The 22,111-nt window shown below is 42.3% G+C and overlaps 1 protein-coding gene across 1 annotated transcript in view; it reads left to right on the top strand.

The window, feature by feature from the left end:
- Positions 1-2,849: 2,849 nt before the first annotated feature.
- coq8aa (coenzyme Q8A, genome duplicate a) overlaps positions 2,850-22,111 on the top strand; it is a 50,145-nt gene continuing 30,883 nt past the window's right edge. The window contains exons 1-4 of the mRNA XM_017701040.2: positions 2,850-2,980; positions 13,178-13,359; positions 16,712-17,044; positions 17,897-17,963. Of these exons, the coding sequence (XP_017556529.1) occupies positions 13,201-13,359; positions 16,712-17,044; positions 17,897-17,963 (559 nt within the window). The 5' untranslated portion in view covers positions 2,850-2,980; positions 13,178-13,200. The remainder of the gene's footprint in view (positions 2,981-13,177; positions 13,360-16,711; positions 17,045-17,896; positions 17,964-22,111) is intronic.

The following is a 22,111-nucleotide window of genomic DNA, read 5'->3' as shown; positions in this document are numbered from 1 at the left end:
AACAGTAACTCGGCCTGTGTGTGTCGACCTTCTGTTCCACGTCTACCAGTAGGTGGCGTTATATAATTTTAGATCCAAATATGTGTGTGTGTGTGTGTGTGTGTGTGTGTGTGTGTGTGTGTGTGTGTGTGTGCGTGTGTATGTGTGTGTGTGTGTGTGTGTGTGTGTGTGTGTTGTCAGAAGAAAACCTCCAAAATTGTAACTTTACAGGAGAAGGAAAAAGGAAAAAACCTATTTGACTTTTAATGGAAGTCAATGGAACCAGATTTTTTTTCCAAGTCATTATTTTTGACGTTTTGTTTGGTCCATTCATTATGAAATTTATATACAATGTAAAGGACTGTGGGTGTTTTCAAATCCTTCGCACAGTACTAATATATATATATATATATATATATATATATATCCATCCATTTTCTAAGCCGCTTCCCCGTCAGGGTCGCGGGGGGAGCTGGAGCCTATCCCAGCAGTCTTCGGGCGGAAGGCAGGATACACCCTGGACAGGTCGCCAGTCCATCGCAGGGCAGACACACAGACACAGACAGTCACTCACACACTCACACCTAGGGACAATTTAGCACACCCAATTGGCCTGACTGCATGTCTTTGGACTGTGGGAGGAAACCGGAGAACCCGGAGGAAACCCACGCAGACACGGGGAGAACATGCAAACTCCACACAGAGAGGACCCCGGTCACCCGGCCGGGGAATATATATATATATATATATATATATATATATGCGCTGTCACCTCACAGCAAGGAGGGCCTGGGTTCGATTCCCCGGCCGAGTGACCAGGGTCCTCTCTGTGTGGAGTTTGTATGTTCTCCCCGTGTCTGTGTGGGTTTCCTCTGGGTTTTCCGGTTTCCTCCCACAGTCCAAAGACATGCAGTCAGGCCAATTGGTCATGTTACATTGCCCCTAGGTGTGAGTGTGTGTCTGTCTGCCCTGCGATGGACTGGCGACCTGTCCAGGGTGTATCCTGCCTTTCGCCCGATGACCGCTGGGATAGGCTCCAGCATCCCCCCGCGACCCTGACGGAGAAGCGGCTTAGAAAATGGATGGATGGATGGATATATATATATATATATATATATAAACTATAAAGATTAGTTAAGCCTAAAATGGCTTTTTTTTTCAGCTAAAATCTTGAAACCCCACACACCTTATTTACCCCAGGGGACTTTCTAGCCAAGCTGTGTTGTTTTCTTGCAGTAGAACAATACTGCTGGTTTAGAGACACTCTCTGTCAATAGTGTAACCAATAGATCAGCAGGCTTTAGGGCCCTTACTGTCAATAGGAAGATTTTCTGGAAACACAAGAACACACCAATGCTGCACAGCTGAATCAGATTAATAGGCAAAACTAAAATAATCCTCCTTTAAAGTAAAATACAGCTCTGCTGGTCATTCAGTGCAGTTTAACAGTAAATGCTCTTAAACTCTGGAGTTAATGTAAAACTGCTGATTCACCCTTTAACACTGAAAATCAGCGCAGACTGCTACTGTCACCATAGCAACACAGACAACAGTCTCGCCCAGCTAGTAGCTACAAAACAGCAAAGAGAGAGATTTAAGACAAACATCGATAATTTCGAGACGAATGGACTCACTTTCAGGTTGTTCTACAGAAACGTCCACTTTACTGTCTCTCTATTCCAGTCACTGGTGTAACTGATCGTCATTGGTGTTCCACATAATAAAGGAAACACCAGAGATGTTTTTAATGAACAATGCATTTTACAGAATACCTGCTACAGAACATCAAACCACATGCTGTCAATCATGGAACATCCACTAAAATATGCAATTTAATCCATTTCTATTCTTTGTTTCACAGTGACCTCAGAATAAAGTCAGTCACACCAGTGACTTCAGCTAAAAGCTTCATATGAGATCATGAGCTAAATGAGAAAATCTCTGAGAACTGAAAGGACTCACCATGTGGTTTTCTTCATAGATCCTCAGAAAACAGGTAAAAGGGAGTCAAATGACATCATCAGTGTGATTTTTATTTCAAAATATTATTAAATAAAAAATTAAAACATATAAAACTGTAAAAAAAAATAATAATTTTTTAATCCATAGTCATGTACAGATTATTGAAGTTAAAATTGCAGAAAAACATGTTTTTTACTTCAAAATATGGCCTCAGTTTTTACACACGATTGTGAGAACAAGCTTTTCTGTGGTGCTTGGAGTTCTAGAAGATGTTTAACTGTTAAAATAACTTATTGTTTCATTTAAAAATCTAATTAACCCTAATATGTTTTTAAGTGTAATATATCTGTAAACGCTAGGGACACAGATATGGACATTTCTGTAGAATGACCCAGTTACATTCCGGAACCATTTAAGGTGGAACGGGAAAATTCGAACAAGAAGCTGACCTTTCAGTACTCTCAGTACTTTCAATACTCTCAATACTTTCAGTATTCTCAGTACTCTCCGTACTTTCAATACTCTCAATACTTTCAGTATTCACAGTACTTTCAATACTCTCAATACTTTCAGCATTCTCAGTACTCTCAATACTTTCAATACTCTCAATACTTTCAGTATTCTCAGTACTTTCTATACCTTCAGGAACCTCAGTGCTTGTCAGTACGTGTCGTGCACGTTTTTGATAAGTAATGTTACAGCTGCACAAACACGCACGCGCCGTCGAGGCCCAGAGTTGGGGCTTCAGTCAAGACACGCCCTTTAAATCGGAACGCCCCGATGTCATTGGTGGACTGACGCGCGAGAGGGAAAAGGTGCGTCATTTTCCCCCCAGATAACAAACCAATGAGAATTCCTGGATCACTTTGACAGGCAGCGTCGCCGCAGCTGATCGGCCAATAGCTGGCATGGTTGGGCGGGTCCAGAGCGCGCAGACAGTCACAGAGTTAGTAAACATCGCTCCTCATGGTGCCTCAGCAGACCCAGTGAAGGGGACGGCAGGGCGCGCAGAGCGGCTGAATACCAGCGGGCAGAGGAGGTGAGTGTCCGTTTGATCCCCTGTTAAGGCGTTTAATGCGGTTATTCTAGATGTTAGGAGTGTTTGAAGGCAAACAGAGGACTGGAAACAAGGCGTGTTTGGTCGAGAACTGGACGGGGCTGCGTCCTTCAGCGCGTTAGCTCCCAGTGCTAACGTTAACCCCTCAGCGCTCACCCCTCAGCACTCCCAACTCAGCGCTCACTCCTCAGCACTCCCAACTCAGCGCTCACCCCTCACCCCGCACCCTAGCCTCACTCTCATTTCTCCTCTTCGCCTTTTGCACAAGTGAATCGCATAGCTGTAAAATCCAGGTCCAGAAAGTTTTAAAAAAATCCTTCTCGGGATTTTGTTCCGACTGCCTGCACCGCTCTGCTGGTGGCTTGATCTAACCAGAGAAGCCAGGCCGTTGGAATAAAATCCTGGGAAGGATTTTTACTTTCTGGACCTGAATTTTATTCGTCGGCCGACTCGATCGTTATTTAAAGTCATCTGTTCGTTAGTTTTACTTTAAACATGGCTTGAATGTGCGGCTGTAGTTTATTCATTCCTTGCTGAAGGCCTCGCGACTGTCTGGCTATCAGTTCGTGTTTGGACGTGTTTCTGAGTAATGAAGCTAACGGTCAGGTGGCCACGTGTCCAGGCAGGCTGTGGCCACCTATGTAGTCATATTCGTATTCAGTGTCACTACTAATGTTAAACATGCGCATAGTTGGCTGTATTACTTCCATACGGCGTTTATAAACAGTGCGTATGTTTACATGAATGTGTGTGCGCATGCGCTTCCACAGGATTAGATCGAGCAGAGTGTATACAGGAGGCCTGTCTGCTCACAAAGGCTCTCATCAGATTACCAGAGCGGGTTTATCGCTGCAGAAGTTTTGCAAAGTTTTCCTGCTGATACTGGAGCTGCAAGGCCGATTCAAGGAGAGATTGTGGCATGGGAGACTGCTCATTGTTTTGTATGTCAACATGCAGAGAGAGATTATTGGTTTTAGAGGTATAGAAGCAGCAGGTTAATGTCAGATAGAAACAGGAAAAATCTTAACATTTCAGACTCAGAGTTTGTGATGAAGGTACAACGCAGAGTCAGCTTACTGATGTAAATTCAGCCCTGGCCAATAGGGACAGAGCTGAGGGACATTAGTTAGTTCAGTGACCCTTATTAGTCCCACAACGGGGAAAACTCACCTCCGCATTTGACCCATCCGAGCAGTGAAACACCACATACACACTAGTGAGCAGACACACTTGCCCAGGGCGGTGGGCAGCCCTATCCACAGTGCCCAGTGAGCAGTTGCGGGTTAGGTGTCTTGCTCAAAGACACCTCAGTCACGTACTGTCGGCCCTGGGGAGCGAACCGGCAACCTTCCAGTCACAGGGTCGGTCCCCTAACCTTCAGCCCAAGACTGCCCCTTTTAGCTTAAGTCATTGATTAACACACAAAAACTAGTGGTTGGCTGAGATGAGATTTCTTAAACTTATGAGTTTCATAAGAAATATGAACATGGTTCAATGTGAAAGAGCCCAGATTTATAAGACTGGGTTTTTTTTTTTTTGGTTATAACGTTGCCGGAGGCCAGTGTTGGCCCATAATCAGGTCATGTCAGAGCAATTGTGCATGCACCACGCTGTTGCTGACACAAACAGTGAGCATGTGGTTGAATCCTGCAGGTACATGTGCTGTAAAAGTGTGATGAAAGAGATTTTTCCCCAGTTGCAAATGTACAGGCAGGTCAAAACAAGCTGGTTTATGAAAGAGTGTCAGTGAAGACTATAAGCGCCCTACCTTCTTTCTTGCAAGTGCACTAGTGTCAACAGTGGCAGCGACTTGTTAAACTACACTATCTGGCCTTGCGTCTACAAGTACACTAATCAGGCTGTGTGAAAACAGGAAAAAGAGGGGTGTTTTTCCTCATATGCGTTCTGATTGGCTGTTGAAGAAGCATGGCCGTTTGGTTCCTCCAAACGAGCGTGACCTCTGGATGATCGCCCACTGGGTTTCCTCTGTCTTGCGAGACCTGTTTCTGCCTGGCCTGTTGCTCCACATAGCCTCTCGACACAAGACAACACTAACCTAAACGATGATGCGGCTGGGTGGCCAGACGCTGCCTACTATCAACTGCTTGACGTTGTGGTGTCTCGTTTCATGAGGAGCAGCTATTGTTTGGCGCCCACGTCACCATCGCCTGCAAAACAAGGGATTTTTTTCTATCTAGAGCTGAAAAGGATGGATGTGTCTGGTTGCCTAATTATTTATAATGGCTACATTGCATGTGGCATCATGGCACTGTCTTCGGTGATCGTTAATCCATTTGTAAGGCGACTTTGGTTGTGCCGCTTCTCCAGATGTTTCTCAAACACTATGGGGCGCTCCCGAGCGAGTCCTTAATGAATGGGTTGATATAGAGCCTTTGGGCAAAATCATAGTTTATAAATGCTGAAACAGTTTTAATGTAAAAGCATATATTTATTGCCTGTTAATTTGCTGTTCTGTCAACAGTGAGCATGAACAGCCAATGAGCTGCTCTGCTCGCCAACTAATCAGCACTCTGTATTGGTTGACTGATGTTTGATGCCTTTATTATTTGAAAACAGGTAAAAGGGAGTCGAGTGACGTCATCAGTGTGACTTCTATTTCAAAATAAGAGATTTTTTTTGTTGCACAGTAACACCAGCGACACGACTCCTGGGGACTTTCGTTATGTATATTATAATATTTATTTGTATTCTTTGTCATTTCATTGCTATGTTCTATAGCCATGTGTAGATTATTGCAGTTAAAATTGCAGAAAAACTTTTTTTTCTTCTAAATGTGGCCTCAGCCTTCACACACGACTGTGGGGACAAGCTCTTCTGTGGTTCTTGGAATCCTATATGATTGATTTACCAATATCAATCAACCAATAATTGCTAAATTGAGGCTCAAGAAGGTGGAATCGATAAACTTATTTTGAAATATAAACATGAAATGAAACATTGTAATGCATATTTTGTATTGCAAATGCCTTGAAGTCTTGTTTGAGCGTGTTGTTGTGACAATGCCAGGAATAGTTAAAGGGAAAAATGTATCTGGCACAGAAAGGACCTGTGGTAACTGGCAGGACTGCAGCTGCCAGCGTGATGCTGAGGACGCCCAGTGCTGCCTCTTTATTGAGTTAGTCCATCCCAAGCAAGATGAAGACGCTCAAGTCACGTGTATGAGCCTTAAATAAGCCCTTGCCGAGCCCAGGAGTGCCCACACTCTCAGGAATGCCTGTCTTTTTACAGCTAAGCTAATTTCGCGTTTATCGAGAATGGACTTGCGTTACTGAACTCCGATTCGGCTTTGAAGCTGCATGTAATCTGGTGGAAACTCATCTGGAACACTGAAGCCTGTTCCTGTCTGGCAGAGCCTCTGATCATGAGTCCTGTCAGACACTCGCTGCGTGCTGACCTTATTTCCACTGCTGTGAAAAGCTGCGCTTTAAAAGTCAAGTCTCCCAGCACTTCCCGTCTCAGCAGCCAGCTTGAGTAGTTGGGAACAAAACGGTGAGTAGGGAAGAAGTAAAAGGGGGTAAAATGTGACATGGATATGTTATGTCGTTTAACAGGTTCAAGTTAAAGTAATCACTTTGTCTTAGTAAGATTGTCTGCAGGTTTTATAATTAAGTGACCCTTATTAGTCCCACAGCGGGGAAATTCACCTCCTCATTTAACCCATCCGTGCAGTGAAACACTACATACACACTAGTGAGCACACACACTAGGGGGCAGTGAGCACACTTGCCCGGAGTGGTGGGCAGCCCTATCCGCAGCGCCCAGGGAGCAGTTGGGGAATAGGTGTCTTGATCAAGGACACGTCAGTCACGTATGGTCGGCTCTGGGGATCGAATCGGCGACCTTCCGGTCACAGGGCCGATTCCCTAAGGTTAGGGAACCAGACACCTGTTCAGTCCCCAGAGCTGACAGTACGTGACTGAAGTGCCCTTGAGCAAGACACCTAACCCCCAGTGGCTCCCCGGGCGCTGTGTATAGGGCTGCCCACTGCTCTGGACACATGCGCTCACCTGCTCAGAATCACGTCAGCCCTGGCATGTCACTATTTGCATGAGCCAAGACTTTAAAATTTCAGATTTTAAAGACTTAAAATGTCCCATGTTAGACTTAGAACTTCCGATGTTAAAGACTTAAAAACTACCTCACACTAATCGATCGAGATGACGTGAGCACAACGCAACTCCAGCAAGACTCTCATGACTTTATTCTGACATTGGAAAGTGTCAGTAAGGCCGGCATAATACTGAGTGCATTTTCATGCACTTAACCTGATAACTGCAGAAAATCCGATTTTGTCAGTAATCCATTCAACACGTTTGTACACACATGAGTAATCAGATAATGGGGAAACTCCAGGTCTGCATGAGTTGGACAGTAATCAGATTTCAAACTTTTTGAGTGGGTCTTGATAAAACCAAAATATGAGCTTACATCATCTGGAAGATGAAGAATATTTAAATCCTTTATTTCGCCTTTGGTTCCAGCGCCGCTTCAAAAGTGTTTCGCAGTGTCTCGCGACATCCAGTTCACATGCACTGAGAGATCTGATTACTGAGCTAAAATCCAGCCTCTTCATCAGATTTCTAGATCAGAATATGCTGTTTAAAGTTTCAGGTTTGTCATTTGCACGACACATCAGGACATTCATGCATTGTGGTGAGGCTCAGATAATCACTCCACAGGAAGTAAATAAATAAAAATAAAAATACAAGAAAAAAACTAACAAATGTATTAAATATGCATAAAATATAGACAGGAGGGACCTATGTGAGGAGAAAAGTCTTCTCTGTTATGTGCAAATATATTTATATTAAACAGGGAATAATCTGTGAAGAATATATACAATTTAAAGTAACTTAAAGTGACTCAGTGTTATTGTTATTTAAGGTGATTGTTGATGTTATTGTCCATAGCAATAATATGAAATAATAATAATACGGACAAAGTGACTGAGTGAAATGGTAGTTGTGGAAGGAAATGTTTACATGACCATGTGAATAATCCGATAACTGCAGGACTCTGATTATGATCAGATTACTGACTGTGTGTAAACGCTCTTGTTGGTAAAGTAAGCAAAAGTGCACACAGTTAGATCTACAAGTTAAATCAAGTGCAGTATTTCAGGGAAAGGCAGTAATTATGTTTATGCTGTAATATTTGCACTCACTCTGCTTTGATCTGAAACCATAGTTCATGCTTTCATTTGTAGCACAGGTGTGTAAATTGCTTGTATAAAAACCTGTTATTCTTGCTGAAATGGCACTAAAACCCAGCGTAAACGTGCTGGGCCGTGCCCGGCTCTCACCCACTCGTCAGGGCTTTCCTTTTGTTTCTGTGGTTCAAATCTAAGCAGCCATCAAAGCCTGTTCTCCACTGTTGGCTATGAGCTAACTCTTACTTCAGGAATGAGGTCAAGTCTAAAGTCCTCTTACTCACAGGATGGGCAGGCTGTCAACACTCAGGCTTTCAAGTGTCCTCCTTTCTCTCGGGGCAGAATGCTTTATTAATTGCCCCCACAAAGTGTGATTTATCCAGCCTCTGATTATCAGAAGTGAGGGGAGGTTTTTACGTCTCTGAGGAAGCTGGAAAATGGGCTGATTGTCCCCATCGAGTGATTCAGTAGCTTCCATAGAGCTTAACGTTTAGTATGTATGAGACGTCTTCCTTTACCAGAAACGTGGCTAGAGCTGGGCGATTAATCGAAACCGATATTCAGAACCTCTGACCGATGTCCTCTTGTCCATGTCGGTTATTTCAATTTTTAAAAATTCTGTTAATCCTTTCTCCACTCTGAGTTCATGTACTGTCCCCGTAAAAACCATGTGTGTCATCACGTGACTTCACCATGTCCACAGAGGTAAACGCTCACAACCGCCAGCGAACGCCAGTCGCCCCCGGAGGACCAGCTTCATTTTCACCAGCATCACTGGAGCCATCATGAAGCTTCACTGACTGACAGCTGGGCTCATCACCCAGGATGTGTTCGAGCTGTAAAAAGGGCGGAGCCACTTCTTCAGTTCGCATCCTCGGATTCTTTAAAGTTTGTTTTCAGACTTTTATCTGTTCTTTGACGCTGCAGCCTCGTTGTCCTGCGGCCGTGTTCGGACGTTTCCTTAGAAATCTCTTCAAACACGGAGGGTTTTGGACGAGTCTAATTTTTGTACAGAAACATCACCCCAGATGTTTATCAAATCTCAGCAGCGCGAAATTATGACGAACTTTAAGTTGAATCAACGTAAAAGTGGCGTGAATTCTGATCCAGCTGTTGAGACGATTTACATTAAGATATGCAGAGCATTTACAGTACGTACCTTGTCAGTGAACTACGAGGGCAAAAAAAACACAAAATAACCGTCCATTAATCATAATCGAGGTAAAATATTCAATTAATTATTCTATTGATTTGATGTCATATCGCCCTGCATTAAACAACTAAACTCCAAGGTGTTGCATATGATGTTTAAAGCCCTCAGACACATGCAGTCGGGTTATAATATGATCAGGATTCCACCCTCTAGCCATTCCCTGATTTATTAGAGTTCTGTTTTGGCCAAAGGGCTTATTTATTTAGGAACGGTGACAGACAAATGAGAAAAGACATCAAAGAGAAATGTGAGCCTCTTTCTAATGACGGCCAATCCTATGGAAATGTGTCCACATTTTCAGCTCGCGTAAGAGAAAAGTACTGCAAATATTGGCCGAGTAGATCAACTCTAACCTGAAGAAGCCTCTCATAATCCTGTGTGGGATCCGCTCTCGGCTTCGGTCAGAGTTCTCAGAACTGTTCTCTAATAATCAACACAGAGGCTAAAAGCAGTTCTGTCTAACATCATCATAAATAGTCACTCCGACCGGTCTGATGTGAAATGCTTCATTTTAATAATATGTGGTGGTGGTGACTGGAACCAGACGTCTGAGGCCTCTCAAAGCTCAATTTACTTCAAATAGTTCTGAATACGTGTCGCCATTTGGGGGCTCGGACCCGGATTTTTCTGTAAAGCTGTTTTGTGACAATGCCTGTCGTAAAAATCGCCACATAAATAAACTTTGAGAACTTTGAACGCAAAGGTTGTGTGAATTCTCTCTGGTTAAATAGCCACTGATTGAATATTTAACATTAAACCAGGCAGTGAAAGATGGTATTAACTCAGGGAAATGTGCCGGTGGCTGAGGAACAATATCCATTCGTAAACTGTTCATTGGCTTTGACTTAAAACTTTAGATTTACTTAAAGGAACAGGCAGGTAAGCCTCGAACAAGCAGGGAGGAGTTTGAGTGAAAGAGTAGGAAACGTTGCCATGTTCAGACCATTGCTTCTCTGTTCCTGTGAGTTTGTGGGGATCCACATCAACAAGGCTGATTTAATCATTATATGATGTTTGTCATTCTTCCGGAGTTAAGCTATGTCCATTTCAGTTAATTATGGCAAGTAACAAGCCTGAAAATTGCAATATAACAGCAAAATTTTCAAGCTCTTGCAGTTTGTGAATATTTGCATCTTTGTAAACAAAGAACAAATCCTATCAAACAAAAATTTGGCGGAAAGATCTCATAATGCAGACATTCCCAAGCCCTGTTATAAGAAAGATGAAGTAGTGATCAAACAATGTTGTTACTCAGTGTCATATTATTTGATGTGATTTTTATAGAAGATTTGTATTAAAGCAGATAATAATCGAAAAAGGGTATAAAAACAGAATAGGAAGTAGGTCAAAGCTGCCGTGAGCAGTGTGTATTAGATTTGAGAGGATGGAGGCTGAAATAATATTAATTAATAATCATAACTTTATAAGTGAGTTAGATATCGCCCGGCCTAATCTAATCTCTCTCTGTCTGATTTAAGTGTCCTTGGCTTCCTGAGTGCATGTGTCAGTTATGATCTCTTATGGCATGAATTGTGTTGAACCTTTGATGGGCACTGATAACAGCGGTGTTTTGCTTGCAGGCCAGGAGCTATAAGGCATGTTGATCTACTGGACTGGGCAGTGCACTGGCCACAGGCCTGAAGAGCTCAGCTCCCACGTCCAAGAGACTCCAGCCTCCCTTTTGGCAAGGCCTTTCTTTCAGGCTGCTCCTCCAGCTTGTTTTCAGTTTTGTGCTGTTATTTTGTCCAGTAAGCTTTTATAGCTTATTTTATAGCTTTTATAATTACCACAGCGGAGCCACCAGCTTCTCTCACTTTGACTGAAAACATATGAGGTTCTAACCTTGCCTCACCTCCTCCTGGATTAATCAGAATATATCTCTAAGCTTCTTTGCTGTATCTTGTGATAAAATCTCGTTGTCTCTTATTCTTTTGTCGTCTGTGGTCGACCAGAGGATGCTGAGTTCCTCCCTTGAGCCTGGGTTCCTCTCGAGGTTTCTTCCTCTAGCTCACTTGTTGGGGGCTTGGACCCGAATTCAGCTGCGTATGTGGACTGCTGCTTATTTTTCTTTTTATTTTCTTTTTATTCTTTTAATAACCCTTCCATAAAATGTTTTCCTACTATAAACTGCTTTTCTGTAAAGCTGCTTTGAGAGAACACTCTTTGTAAAAAGTTCTGTATTAATAAGGTTTTTTTGTTTGTTTGTTTGTTTGTTTTGTTTTTTTTGTCTCGTTCTGATTCTTTGATCTTCCTTAACATTTGTGTTACAGTTTCTTGAAACTGGTTTGGCCTTCGCTGAACTTAAAGGGGAAAGACACAATTGTAAACATTTAGGGCATAATTTAATCACAACATTTAGGGCATTTTCACACTTGGGCCATTTCAGCATCTGAAGTCATGGTTTTCTGGACACATGTTAACATGACAACTGGACTCGGACCCTCTAAACGGACCTAAGAAAAAAAAACAAACTGACAGTTTGGTTCTTTTAAATTGAATTATGTGTGAACACCCAGTTCTGTTTAAATGAACTTGAAAGAGAACCCACTGCAAATGACCTCAGTTCATTTTGTGTTCACAGTGTGACTAAAGAGGACTGGGTTTTCTTTCTGATCTTCGAGATCTCGGAGCACTTTTTATTCAGACCACAACTCCATTAGAACTCGAGAGGAGATGAGAGGAACCACCAGACCTGCTTGCTGTTCTCCTATTTGCTGCACTGAAACGACTGGCCAAAGTGCATCGGGCAAAATTGGAAAAGTGACCCTGCATGTCGGTGGTGGTGGGCTCCGTTTTCAGCTGTGTTCATTACTGAGCTCCTCCCGGCGAAACTCTGCATCAGCGGTGAATTTTCATTCGTTCAGTGTTCTGTTTGAAAAACAGCTTAAAACTGCGTTGCATGCCTGGCATAAACCTTTAACGTGAACTCTTGCATCTCAGATCACAGACACACTTCATCCTGAGCAGAACCTTATAAATTGTTTTACCTGCTGAAGACTGGCTGTGTGTTCACTGAGCCTCGAAGTCTTCACCATAAAGCAAAGCTAAAGCGGACTGAGACCATTTTCTTTTCACAATGCACAAATCAGTCGAACCCAAATATGAACCAAACTCAGACCACTTAGAGAAGTTCTACTCAGGATAAGGCCTGTCTGTGATCTGTGACAGGACAGCAGCATTGACCTATTAAAGCAATATTTGAGAACCCACTGGATTTTTACTGTGCTAAATGCTCAGCTGTAAACACACGCAATGCTGTGTTTTAGCTGCTTTTACACTGAACTCTGAATGAATGTTCACCGCTGCTCTTTCCACATTGTTTCACTGCAGACATGGATTTTCTTCGGGTGGAGCTCAGTGATGAGCAGAACCGAATAAAGGAACCCACCACAGAAGCACGGGGCCATTTTTCCAATTTGCACAATACTCGTCAGCCAGTCGTTTCAGTGCGGCCATCAGAAGAACCACAGACATGTCGTTGGTTCCTCTTGGTGCCAGAAACATTAGGTTTATCACAGAATGCTGAGTGATATAAAAGGGATCTGAGTTCTAATGGAGATCTGGTGTGGGATCTCATCATTGCTAAAAAAAGATGACAAATAAAGCAGAGTCCTCTTTATGCTGTTTTGTGATGAATGTGCACTGAGCTTTTACATTGTTCTCACACACTGAGACCCGAAGCAACAGGTGATACATTATTTATGTGACACATTATTACCAGGAGCGCTCTTTCAAAGTGTGACCCGGAATAGTTATTTGACCTTGGGCTCGGATCCGACTCTGCTCTGTCTTCTAGGTGTGAGGGAGTGAGCACGCACCATGGCGGGCGACATGCTGTTGCTGATGAGGGGTTTGGCCAAGCTGAGCCAGGCAGTGATCGAGACCCAGTCCAGCACACTGCGAAGTGGAGTGTCTGTGGCCCAAAACATGCAGATGACTGCAGAACAGGGCATGAGTGTAGCCATGCGGAAGATACAGGTGGGTTCTGCTCCATATCATACTCCTGAACTGTGGACATGAGGGATGTTTTGTATTGTCACTGTCCAACAAAATCAAGTATCTCCAAAATGGTAACAGGATAGTGCAAAAACATTCTTTTATTTTATTTGAAGCGGTTGCATTGGTCCAATCATCATATCTTCACACAATATGAAGAACAGCTGCTGAATTTGATTTATGCAGAAAACGAAAAATTCAAAATGACATACGTGGTTTTAGTTGGACATAGACGATATGTAACATCATGTCTCAGGGCCGTGGATGAAAATGAGCCCGTTTGCAAAAACATTTACTTTAATGATGAGTCTTATTTCATCCTCTGATCTAGCCAATCTCATCCAATGTTTGCTGTGTACTTTTTGTTGTACGTGTATGCTAATATTAACTGATTTTATTAATGAAGTCTCACATTAAAAAATATACAATTGAATACTATACTCCTGCTGGTGTGGGTTCATTGTTTTTGGAATTTGGCCATCCTGCTCTGCACAAACATAACGAGGGGTGAAAGAAGATTTAAATGAATCTCCTTACTTTGGAAGAGAAAAGTCCTGGTGAAAAGCTACCAAATTTGTGTTTTCCTGACATTTATATTTATCTCGTACTCAGGCCCTTTCCATATACTGGAGAGTCTGTCAAAGCATTTAAAAGCACACAAGCCTACCAGCTTTTCACATCAGGGTGGGTTAAGGATCCCGTGGTGCTGCATAAAGAAGAGAGAACTCTGATCGTAGGAGGGGAAACAACATCAGCTAATTAACACAGATGTGATCAATGCTGGCCTTTAGAGAGCTTTAGCTGATAACAGCCGAGAGATGAACAGTCATCCCCCCAACGGAGCTGCAGACCGCCAGGATAGCTTAACTCTCTGATTCTGATTTAAATGACGTTTGAATGGAGCAATATAAACGTTAAAAATCAGACTGAATGTCATGGGTCAGAAAACGACATCATGTTTCGGCAGACGTGGTTCTGTAAGAGTTCAGCTCCAGTCCTGAAACCCCTGCCCTGCATAACTGGGTTCCCTGGTTAAAATTCCTGATATTATTAGCCGATTAATCCCTTCTTGAGCTGAACAAGGTGTGAACAGCAAAGAGAAACACTGAACTATACTGAGCAGCAGCTCCAAACCTGGAGTGAAAACACTGAATTAAAGGCCTGTGTGTCTTGTTTCTCGGCTTCTGTCGCGTCTTGCAGGTCAATCATTCACAAAGCTCAGCTAATTGAAGGCGTCGTGCAGCGCAGTCACTCCCTGATTCACTCCACAACACAGCAGCGACTATACAGTGTGACGTCGGGTGAAACGTGACATTAGACATCTGTGTGACACCATATTATATTTTAATAACTGTGCAACTCATCTGAGCCAATGAGTCTCTCACACTATATGGAAAATGCAATCTGGGAAACCTCCAGCATTAAAGTTAATCTTTTAGTACGTATTTAAACCTAAATCCTAAGTCTGCGTATTACGGAGCTGTTTGCCAAACAAAGCCAACCTGGTTCCCTCCAACTTTCAAGCATGGTCAGTCTTGAAGTGTTGTTTTAAAGCAAGCTGTTAGGCCTCCTGATCCATGTGGGCTGTGAGATCACAGACCAGCAGCAGAGCACGAACCTGGCTCTGTAATTGGCAGCTGTCGATCATGTAGCAAGGTCAAATTTTACAATCTGCTGAGATGGTTATTAAACATTTTGGAACACAAACTCACCTTTGTCTTGAGTTTTATACACACTGAGGGTGTTGGATTACAGCTCATTTGTTTCAAAGTGTATTATCTTTCCAAAGGATGATCTAATGCAGTGTCACACAAACAAACGGTTTAATCAGATTGCACTTGCTTAGTAAAGGGTTCCTGTCTGTGTTGAAAGTGACCCTACTGTTATAGCGCTACCTGCTTATCAGAGGCCATTTAGATCCCTTGAAATTATAGTAAACCTACATGGAAGTGACGTGTCTCGTTTTATTGCTGTTTGTTTGTTTAGATTCTTCTAGAGCTGGGTAATATTACCAAAAATGTTATCACGCTAAACAAAATTAATTTCGGTTGGTATCGATACATATAGTGATAAATGGCAAGTCATTATTTCTTTCAAACTTAAAGGCTGATTTTTGCTCCTGGGTGGTTAATTTCTGTTTTAAGATTAGGATTAAGTGACCCTTATTAGTCCCACAACGGGGAAATTTCACCTCCACATTTAACCCATCCGTGAAGTGCAGACTGCCCCCTATAAACTACCCTTTATGGTCAGGACACGAAAAACACTCGCCAAACAGTGGAACGTTTCACAGACCTGTCATGGGACAGTGAGGGAAGATTCTTCTGAGCTGTTTTTTTACCAGCTGGAAAAGCATGGTCGCAATTTTTATAATGCTCATAATTTAAGAAGGAAAACAGATTATTTTAGCCGTCTGGTGACGGGCGCTCTGCTGTCCCATTACAAATGATAAACAAGTGGCCAGAAACAATGCTAAACTGTTTAGTTTCTCAACGTCGACTTAATACGAACAGCAGACATTAGCTGGCTCAGTAGGTCAGTGATGAGTCACACCGCCTCACTGCCGTCACTCCTACCACATCCATGTCAGAGCATGTCACAGTATTCAAACACCGGCTAGCAGACGACTGGGTATAGTAGGTGGGTATAGTGGGTATCATAGTATATAGTACATAGTATATATCTGACGCTAGTTGTGAGGAGCAGGCTTGATTTAATGCTGCTAAGCTGGTTAGGATGTACAGAAAGAGGTGAGGTCACTGTAGGTCCGTACAGCTACACCACTGATCTCGTCACTCCCACTCGGTCCCAGGAGAACAGACCGCCAGTCGCTCCACTCAAACAAGGAACATATAACTCCACGTTTCAGATGTTACTAAAGTATATGACAATTCATTTTACTCATGGTGACCACAGAGTAGTGTTGCTTTCCTAGCAGTAGAAAATGCCTCAAGGGCTGTCACTAGAATGTAGGAGTCTGAGAGTGCTCTACTGTATCGAAGATTTATCGGACATTTCTTGTAGTTCTATCGAGGAAAGTTATGTCGCGATAATTATCGTTATTGTTTTATCGCCCAGCCCTAGCTTCTTTTTGTGTCTTTTTTTTTTTTTTTTTTTTTTTTTCCTTCTGTTTATTAATGTGTGGACATCGGTAAAAGTCTAGAGTAGGAATGTGTTTGAAGGGCTTCCCAACACAGCAATGTAAAAAGTTTAGCATTCAGAAGGTTAAAAAGAGTAATTTGTTGGTCTCTAACTTTCATTTACTTAGTCATGTTGGCATTTTGGTTGGAGTATATTGAAAGTAACCTGTTCCTCTGATCTGTGTTTGCTGTAGGAATTTACGGGTCAGCAGCAGAGTGTGACGGACTTCAGCGCAGAAATGGACGATAGGTATGATTTTTCTGGCAAAGAGGACAGCTTCGAGGGTTTGGAGCACGGAGCCTCGGCCGACGATGCTTTCAGGGACGCTAATGTGGGCGCGGCCAGGACGAACAGCCAGCCTACAGGCAAATCTAAGCTTTTTGAGGGCTACAAGGACCCTACTAAGCAGTTCACCGGAACTCGATACTATCACCAAGACCACTCGTCTGTGGGTGGTCTCACAGCTGAGGACATTGACAAAGCCAGAGAGGCCAAGCGGAGTGGCACCAAACCCCATAAACAAATGGTACAGAAGTCATTCCTCTCAATATGTCATCACCTACAGTTATAAATATCTCCTTTCCTTTTACACATTGTGTGTTAAATAGTTGCAGGGATTGAGAAATTTGGTGCTGCATTTTTTCTTCTTTGCTAATCACTCTTATGAGTTCTGTACAGTTCTGTGAATGGCAACAGTGGCTGAACCATATATAGAACCATTTTTAGAAGATATTTCCGGCAAGAGGAGATTATATATCACTGCTGTCGGAAGAAAACCTCGCATCTCAATTTTTTTTTTCAGTTTTTGACATCATTTGTAAAAACCTGTTACGATTTACATTGTGTATAAATTTCATGATGAATGGACCAAAAGAAACGGCCCAAAACGACTAGTAAAAACTCTGGTTCCATTGACTTCCATTAAAAGTGAAGTACTTTTTTTTTTTTTTTTTTTTTTTTTTTTCCCCTTCTCCTGTAAAGTTACAATTTTTCAGATGAGGTTTTGTCCTGCCAGCATCTATATAATGCAAGTATTATTATAATACTATAATAATAGTAATAGTAATAATAATAATAATAATAATAATAATAATAGTGGATGTTATGTACAATATTACACCACTGCATATACTTAAGAACCATTGAGGAACCTCCTGGAGAACTGGAGAAAGATTAGAGGAGTTTATGACTTGGTCTTGGCAGTAATGGCTTATTTCTCTCTGTGCCTGAGTCTATTTCTGTGACTATGTTTGGGTTAAATTGAGAAAATATATGGGGTGTTTCTCAGTCTCAGGTGTAAGAAGAGTCTCTGAAGAAGATGACATGAAATCATACTCACTGCCTACTGTACGGTACGAATGTTGTCTTCTGTTTTTAGCTAAGCGAAAGAGCGAGGGAGCGGAAGGTTCCTGTAACACGGCTGGGAAGACTGGCGAACTTTGGAGGTAAGACGGATTGACTTCTACCTTGTTTGGAAACAAATGGTGGTTACCACAGCGTCAGTGCTATGGCTATGGCCTCTGTTTAGCTTCATGCCCAATAACCTAGAATAACAGTGTTGCATAACCTTCTGTCTAAACTGCCATTAGCCTGCATCGCCGAGGCATCCCAGCAAGGCCAGTGTCAATATTTACTCAAAGCAGTGGTTATTTATTGTTATTTTTTTGCCAAAGTCTCCATGTCAGACCAGTTTTAATGGCACAGGTTCATCACAGTTCTTCACTGTAAGCCTTTTAGAAGAGTTACTTGCGTTAAATGATTTGCTCAGGGAAGGGATGCAAATTTTGGTCCTAACTTGGTGAGTGATCAGTAACTGGCATGTCTAAAATCAAGGACACAGCCCATCAAATATAGGTTACAGATCAACACTTCTGAAATTGGGGCAGTCATGGGCTGGAGGTTAGGGAACTGGCCCTGTGACCGGAAGGTTGCCGGTTCAATCCCCAGCGCCGACAGTCCATGACTGAGGTGTCCTTGAGCAAGACACCTAACCCCCAATTGCCCCAATCTGATTGAAAAAACATTTATAAAATAACACATCGACTGAATTCTGTGTTAATAGATCGAAATGTGTTATTTAGAGCGTGGAACATAGTACGGGTAGTTGCGCCCAGGCATAAGCATGCATATAAATAAACAGCTTCAAATCATGTTTTTATGACCAAAAACTAGAAATGACTGTAAATATAATACAGCACTTTTAGTGGCCCAGCATTATATATCCCACTTGTTACCATCTAAAGGTAAAAAGTACATAAATGTCATGACTGGGGCCTCAGCTCCGTGTCCGTAGCTGTTGAAGGTGGTTGTTATCCACTTTATTTTTTTTCTATAAATTTACTAAACCATTAGTGATTTCTGGCTGTTAGATTTTTTGGGGGAGGGGAGTTAACATGAAAATAAACCAAGTTTTACTGTTGTTAAAAATGTTAAACAAGAAAAGTTATGAACATTAAAATGAAGAAGAAATATTTTAAATTCGGAACTATTTTTAAGCTGCGATTCAAATTGAAGCAAATTTGTATAATTTACTATGTATTTCTGTAGAAACCAGTGTTAAGAGGACTCTTAGCTGGATTTGATCTGCACATTAAAGGCTTTCGCAGAAACCTATGAAATCCATGTCAGCTTGAGCACACGGTGTCATAAATACTAAGAAATTCTGAAATTCATGTACAGTTTTAGAGATTCTACTCTTTACATAAATGTTATGCTGGTAACATAATTCGAAATTAAAAATACATATTAAATTGGAAAGGAAGGCAGAATCGAAGCATTTTCACCAGTAGTCTCAGACTTTTGGACCCCACTGTGGTCGTCCTATAGTCTCTTGAAAAGTACTGCCGAACATCACGATTTTAATGGCGCACTTAATTTTTTTCCCCCAGTGCTTATTTAGCCTGCATGGCTAGGGCTGGGCGATTAATCGGAAAGTAATCGAAACCGACATCCAGAACCTCTAACCCAACGTAACCTTGCCTATGTTGGTTAGATTTTTTTAAAATTCCGTTAATCCTTTCCGACTCTGTGCGTTCATGTACTGTCCCCTTAAAACCTCCTACTGCACGTGTCGTCACGCGACTCCACCACGTCCACTCTGCGAGATGGAAGATAAGGTTAAGTTCACTCAGCAGGTAAAAGTGGCCCAAATCTGATTTTCTCACCAAACCCTGTTTGTCTGTTCAGATTAACAGATCTTTTAAATGTGATCTGTATGTGACAGTCTGACCAGATCAGCTCCATGTGAGCATCACGCTGCTTCACGCAGCTCATCCAGAGGTAAACGATCACAACCGCCAACAAACGTCAGTCGCTCCCGGAGGATCAGCTTCATCTTCATCAGCATCACAGGAGCTTCACTGACTGACAGCTGGGCTCATCACCCAGAATGTGTTCAGCTCACCATAAAAAGGGCACGGTTGCTTCTTCGGTTCATGTCCTCGGATTCTTTAAACTTTGCTTTCAGACTTTTATGTTCTTTGACGCTGCAGCCTCGTTCTCCTGCAGCCGTGTTCTTTCTTTAGAAATCTCATCAAACACGGAGGGTTTTGGACGAGTCTCTAATTTTTATACAGACATATCAGACTCAGCAGCATGAAATTATGATGAATGTCAAGTTGGATTGACAAAAATTCTGATCTGGTTGTTGAGACAATTTACATTAAGATGCGCAGAACATGTTTACAGTATAAACCTTGTCTGTGAACTACGAGGGGGAAAAAAAACACAGATAATCATTAACCAATAATGATCAAGGTACAGCATTTAATTAATTGTGATATTGATTTAAGGACATATCACCCAGCATTACCTCATGCTTTTCTCCATGTATTCAAATAGGAACTGTTGTTTATTGGAAATTAAATCAAATTAAATTGACCCTTTTTTAATCAATTAACATTTGTCCAAATAATTGAAATTTCTTGTCAGTTGGTTAACGGTTTACATCCCTAGTCTAAGGAGTAGTTCACTAAGCCCATGTGCTGTCCTTGCATTGTGTGGCCAACGTATGATTTTGTGCTGCGCTCAGAATGTCTTTCCTCATGGGCGTGAGCAGATTTAAAGCTGGAACTTAATCTGTACGTTGACCAGTAATAGTTTAGGCTGCCATTCTGGGATTACCTGAGAGAGCTTAGCCTGTCTGGGAACTTGCTTCACATACTACTGTCTGAGACCTCGGCTCAGTCCGAAACTATTCCTTATATATGCAGTTTCTTAATGTCAGAAATTTTCATTTCCAATATGATCTCATCTGTCTCTGTCTGGTTTCGCCTGTCGCAGAGAGACAGACAGAGAGACCGACAGACAGAGAGAGAGAGAGAGAGGACGCTGGGAAAGGAAAGTGCTGTCACTTAGGAAAATCACATGGTGTGAGAATAGGGTGCAGGGCGTCATGTGGTTTTCCAGGGACGGTTCACTGCTGAAGTGGGATTAATGGAGCATAAACAATATCCTTACCTCAGACGAAACCCAATATGTGTGTGTCTTTGCGTGTGCTGACCACTGGCCTGAACGCTGGGTACTTTGTTGCCGTTTCTTTGGGGTTATCAGATCCGCCAGTTACCCAGCAGGGCTCGAGAGTACACCGAGCACCACCTGTTTGCTGTGGATCCTTACATGGTCACTGTGTTCTGTATTCCTCACAGAAGGAGCTTCTTCTCCGCAGTCCTTGGGCATTGTGGGAGCATGTCGGTGTGCATGTCTGATGACGCATTCACGTCTCCCCACTAAGAGGCCATCCAGTTCACAAATCCCTAAATACAGGGCAGCTTGCATATCCTACAGGTCATGCAGAAAGCTTGCGTCCACATATTTATTCAGTTATTCATGTATTTATTTTTACTTTTTGGTGTTAATTGAAACTCAAGACTAGAGGACAGGGGGTCAAATTACTGGGGGGGGTATTTTTGTATTACACTGACTTTCACATTTTTTTTTTTAGATCATCCTGTAAAATTACCGTTCTTGTTTAAGGTTTTGTGGTTTTGTTCCAACACTGGCAATATTCTAGTTGTGCTGTTGATCAGGATCGGGAAAATGTTTGATTTATTTCTGGTCATGTTGGTAACCTTAACTTGGTTCAGAAGAATTTTAAGTAAACAAAACCTTTATTTATTACTATTAAAGTGAGTTCATAGTGGACATTGAGCGCTAGCTGGTTCTATTTAGAGTGGAAACAATGCCCTTCAACTGAGCCTAATTAGCATGCTGCTGGTCTTGATTGAAAGATTGTGTAGTTTTTGGCAAGTCACCGTTGTATCAAGGTCACCACCTCTACTTTGGCGTGGCCGATGGCGCGAATGCCTAAGCGGCTGCCCTTTTGCAGTGGCATGTTGCTGCTGTTTGGTCTGGATGCCCTTTGTTAATGTCCACAAACATACTTCTGCTTTGTTTTTGTTTTCCTTGTTGAGGCGCTGACGTGCAGAGCTGTTGTGTTTTCGTTTTGTCCTTCCAAGCCTGTGTTGTGAGTCCAGTTAGTGGTGTTGGGATAGGTGGGTGTACTGTGTCTTCTGAGAGATTCCCATCCCAGTCCATGTGTGTACTCGCACCATTTCCCACACATTGTTTTGCCATAAACAAGATAATTAAATGG

The sequence above is a fragment of the Pygocentrus nattereri genome, chromosome 4 (assembly GCF_015220715.1).
Source record: "Pygocentrus nattereri isolate fPygNat1 chromosome 4, fPygNat1.pri, whole genome shotgun sequence".
Taxonomy (NCBI): domain Eukaryota; kingdom Metazoa; phylum Chordata; class Actinopteri; order Characiformes; family Serrasalmidae; genus Pygocentrus; species Pygocentrus nattereri.
This window is presented reverse-complemented; position numbering and strand designations above follow the sequence as displayed.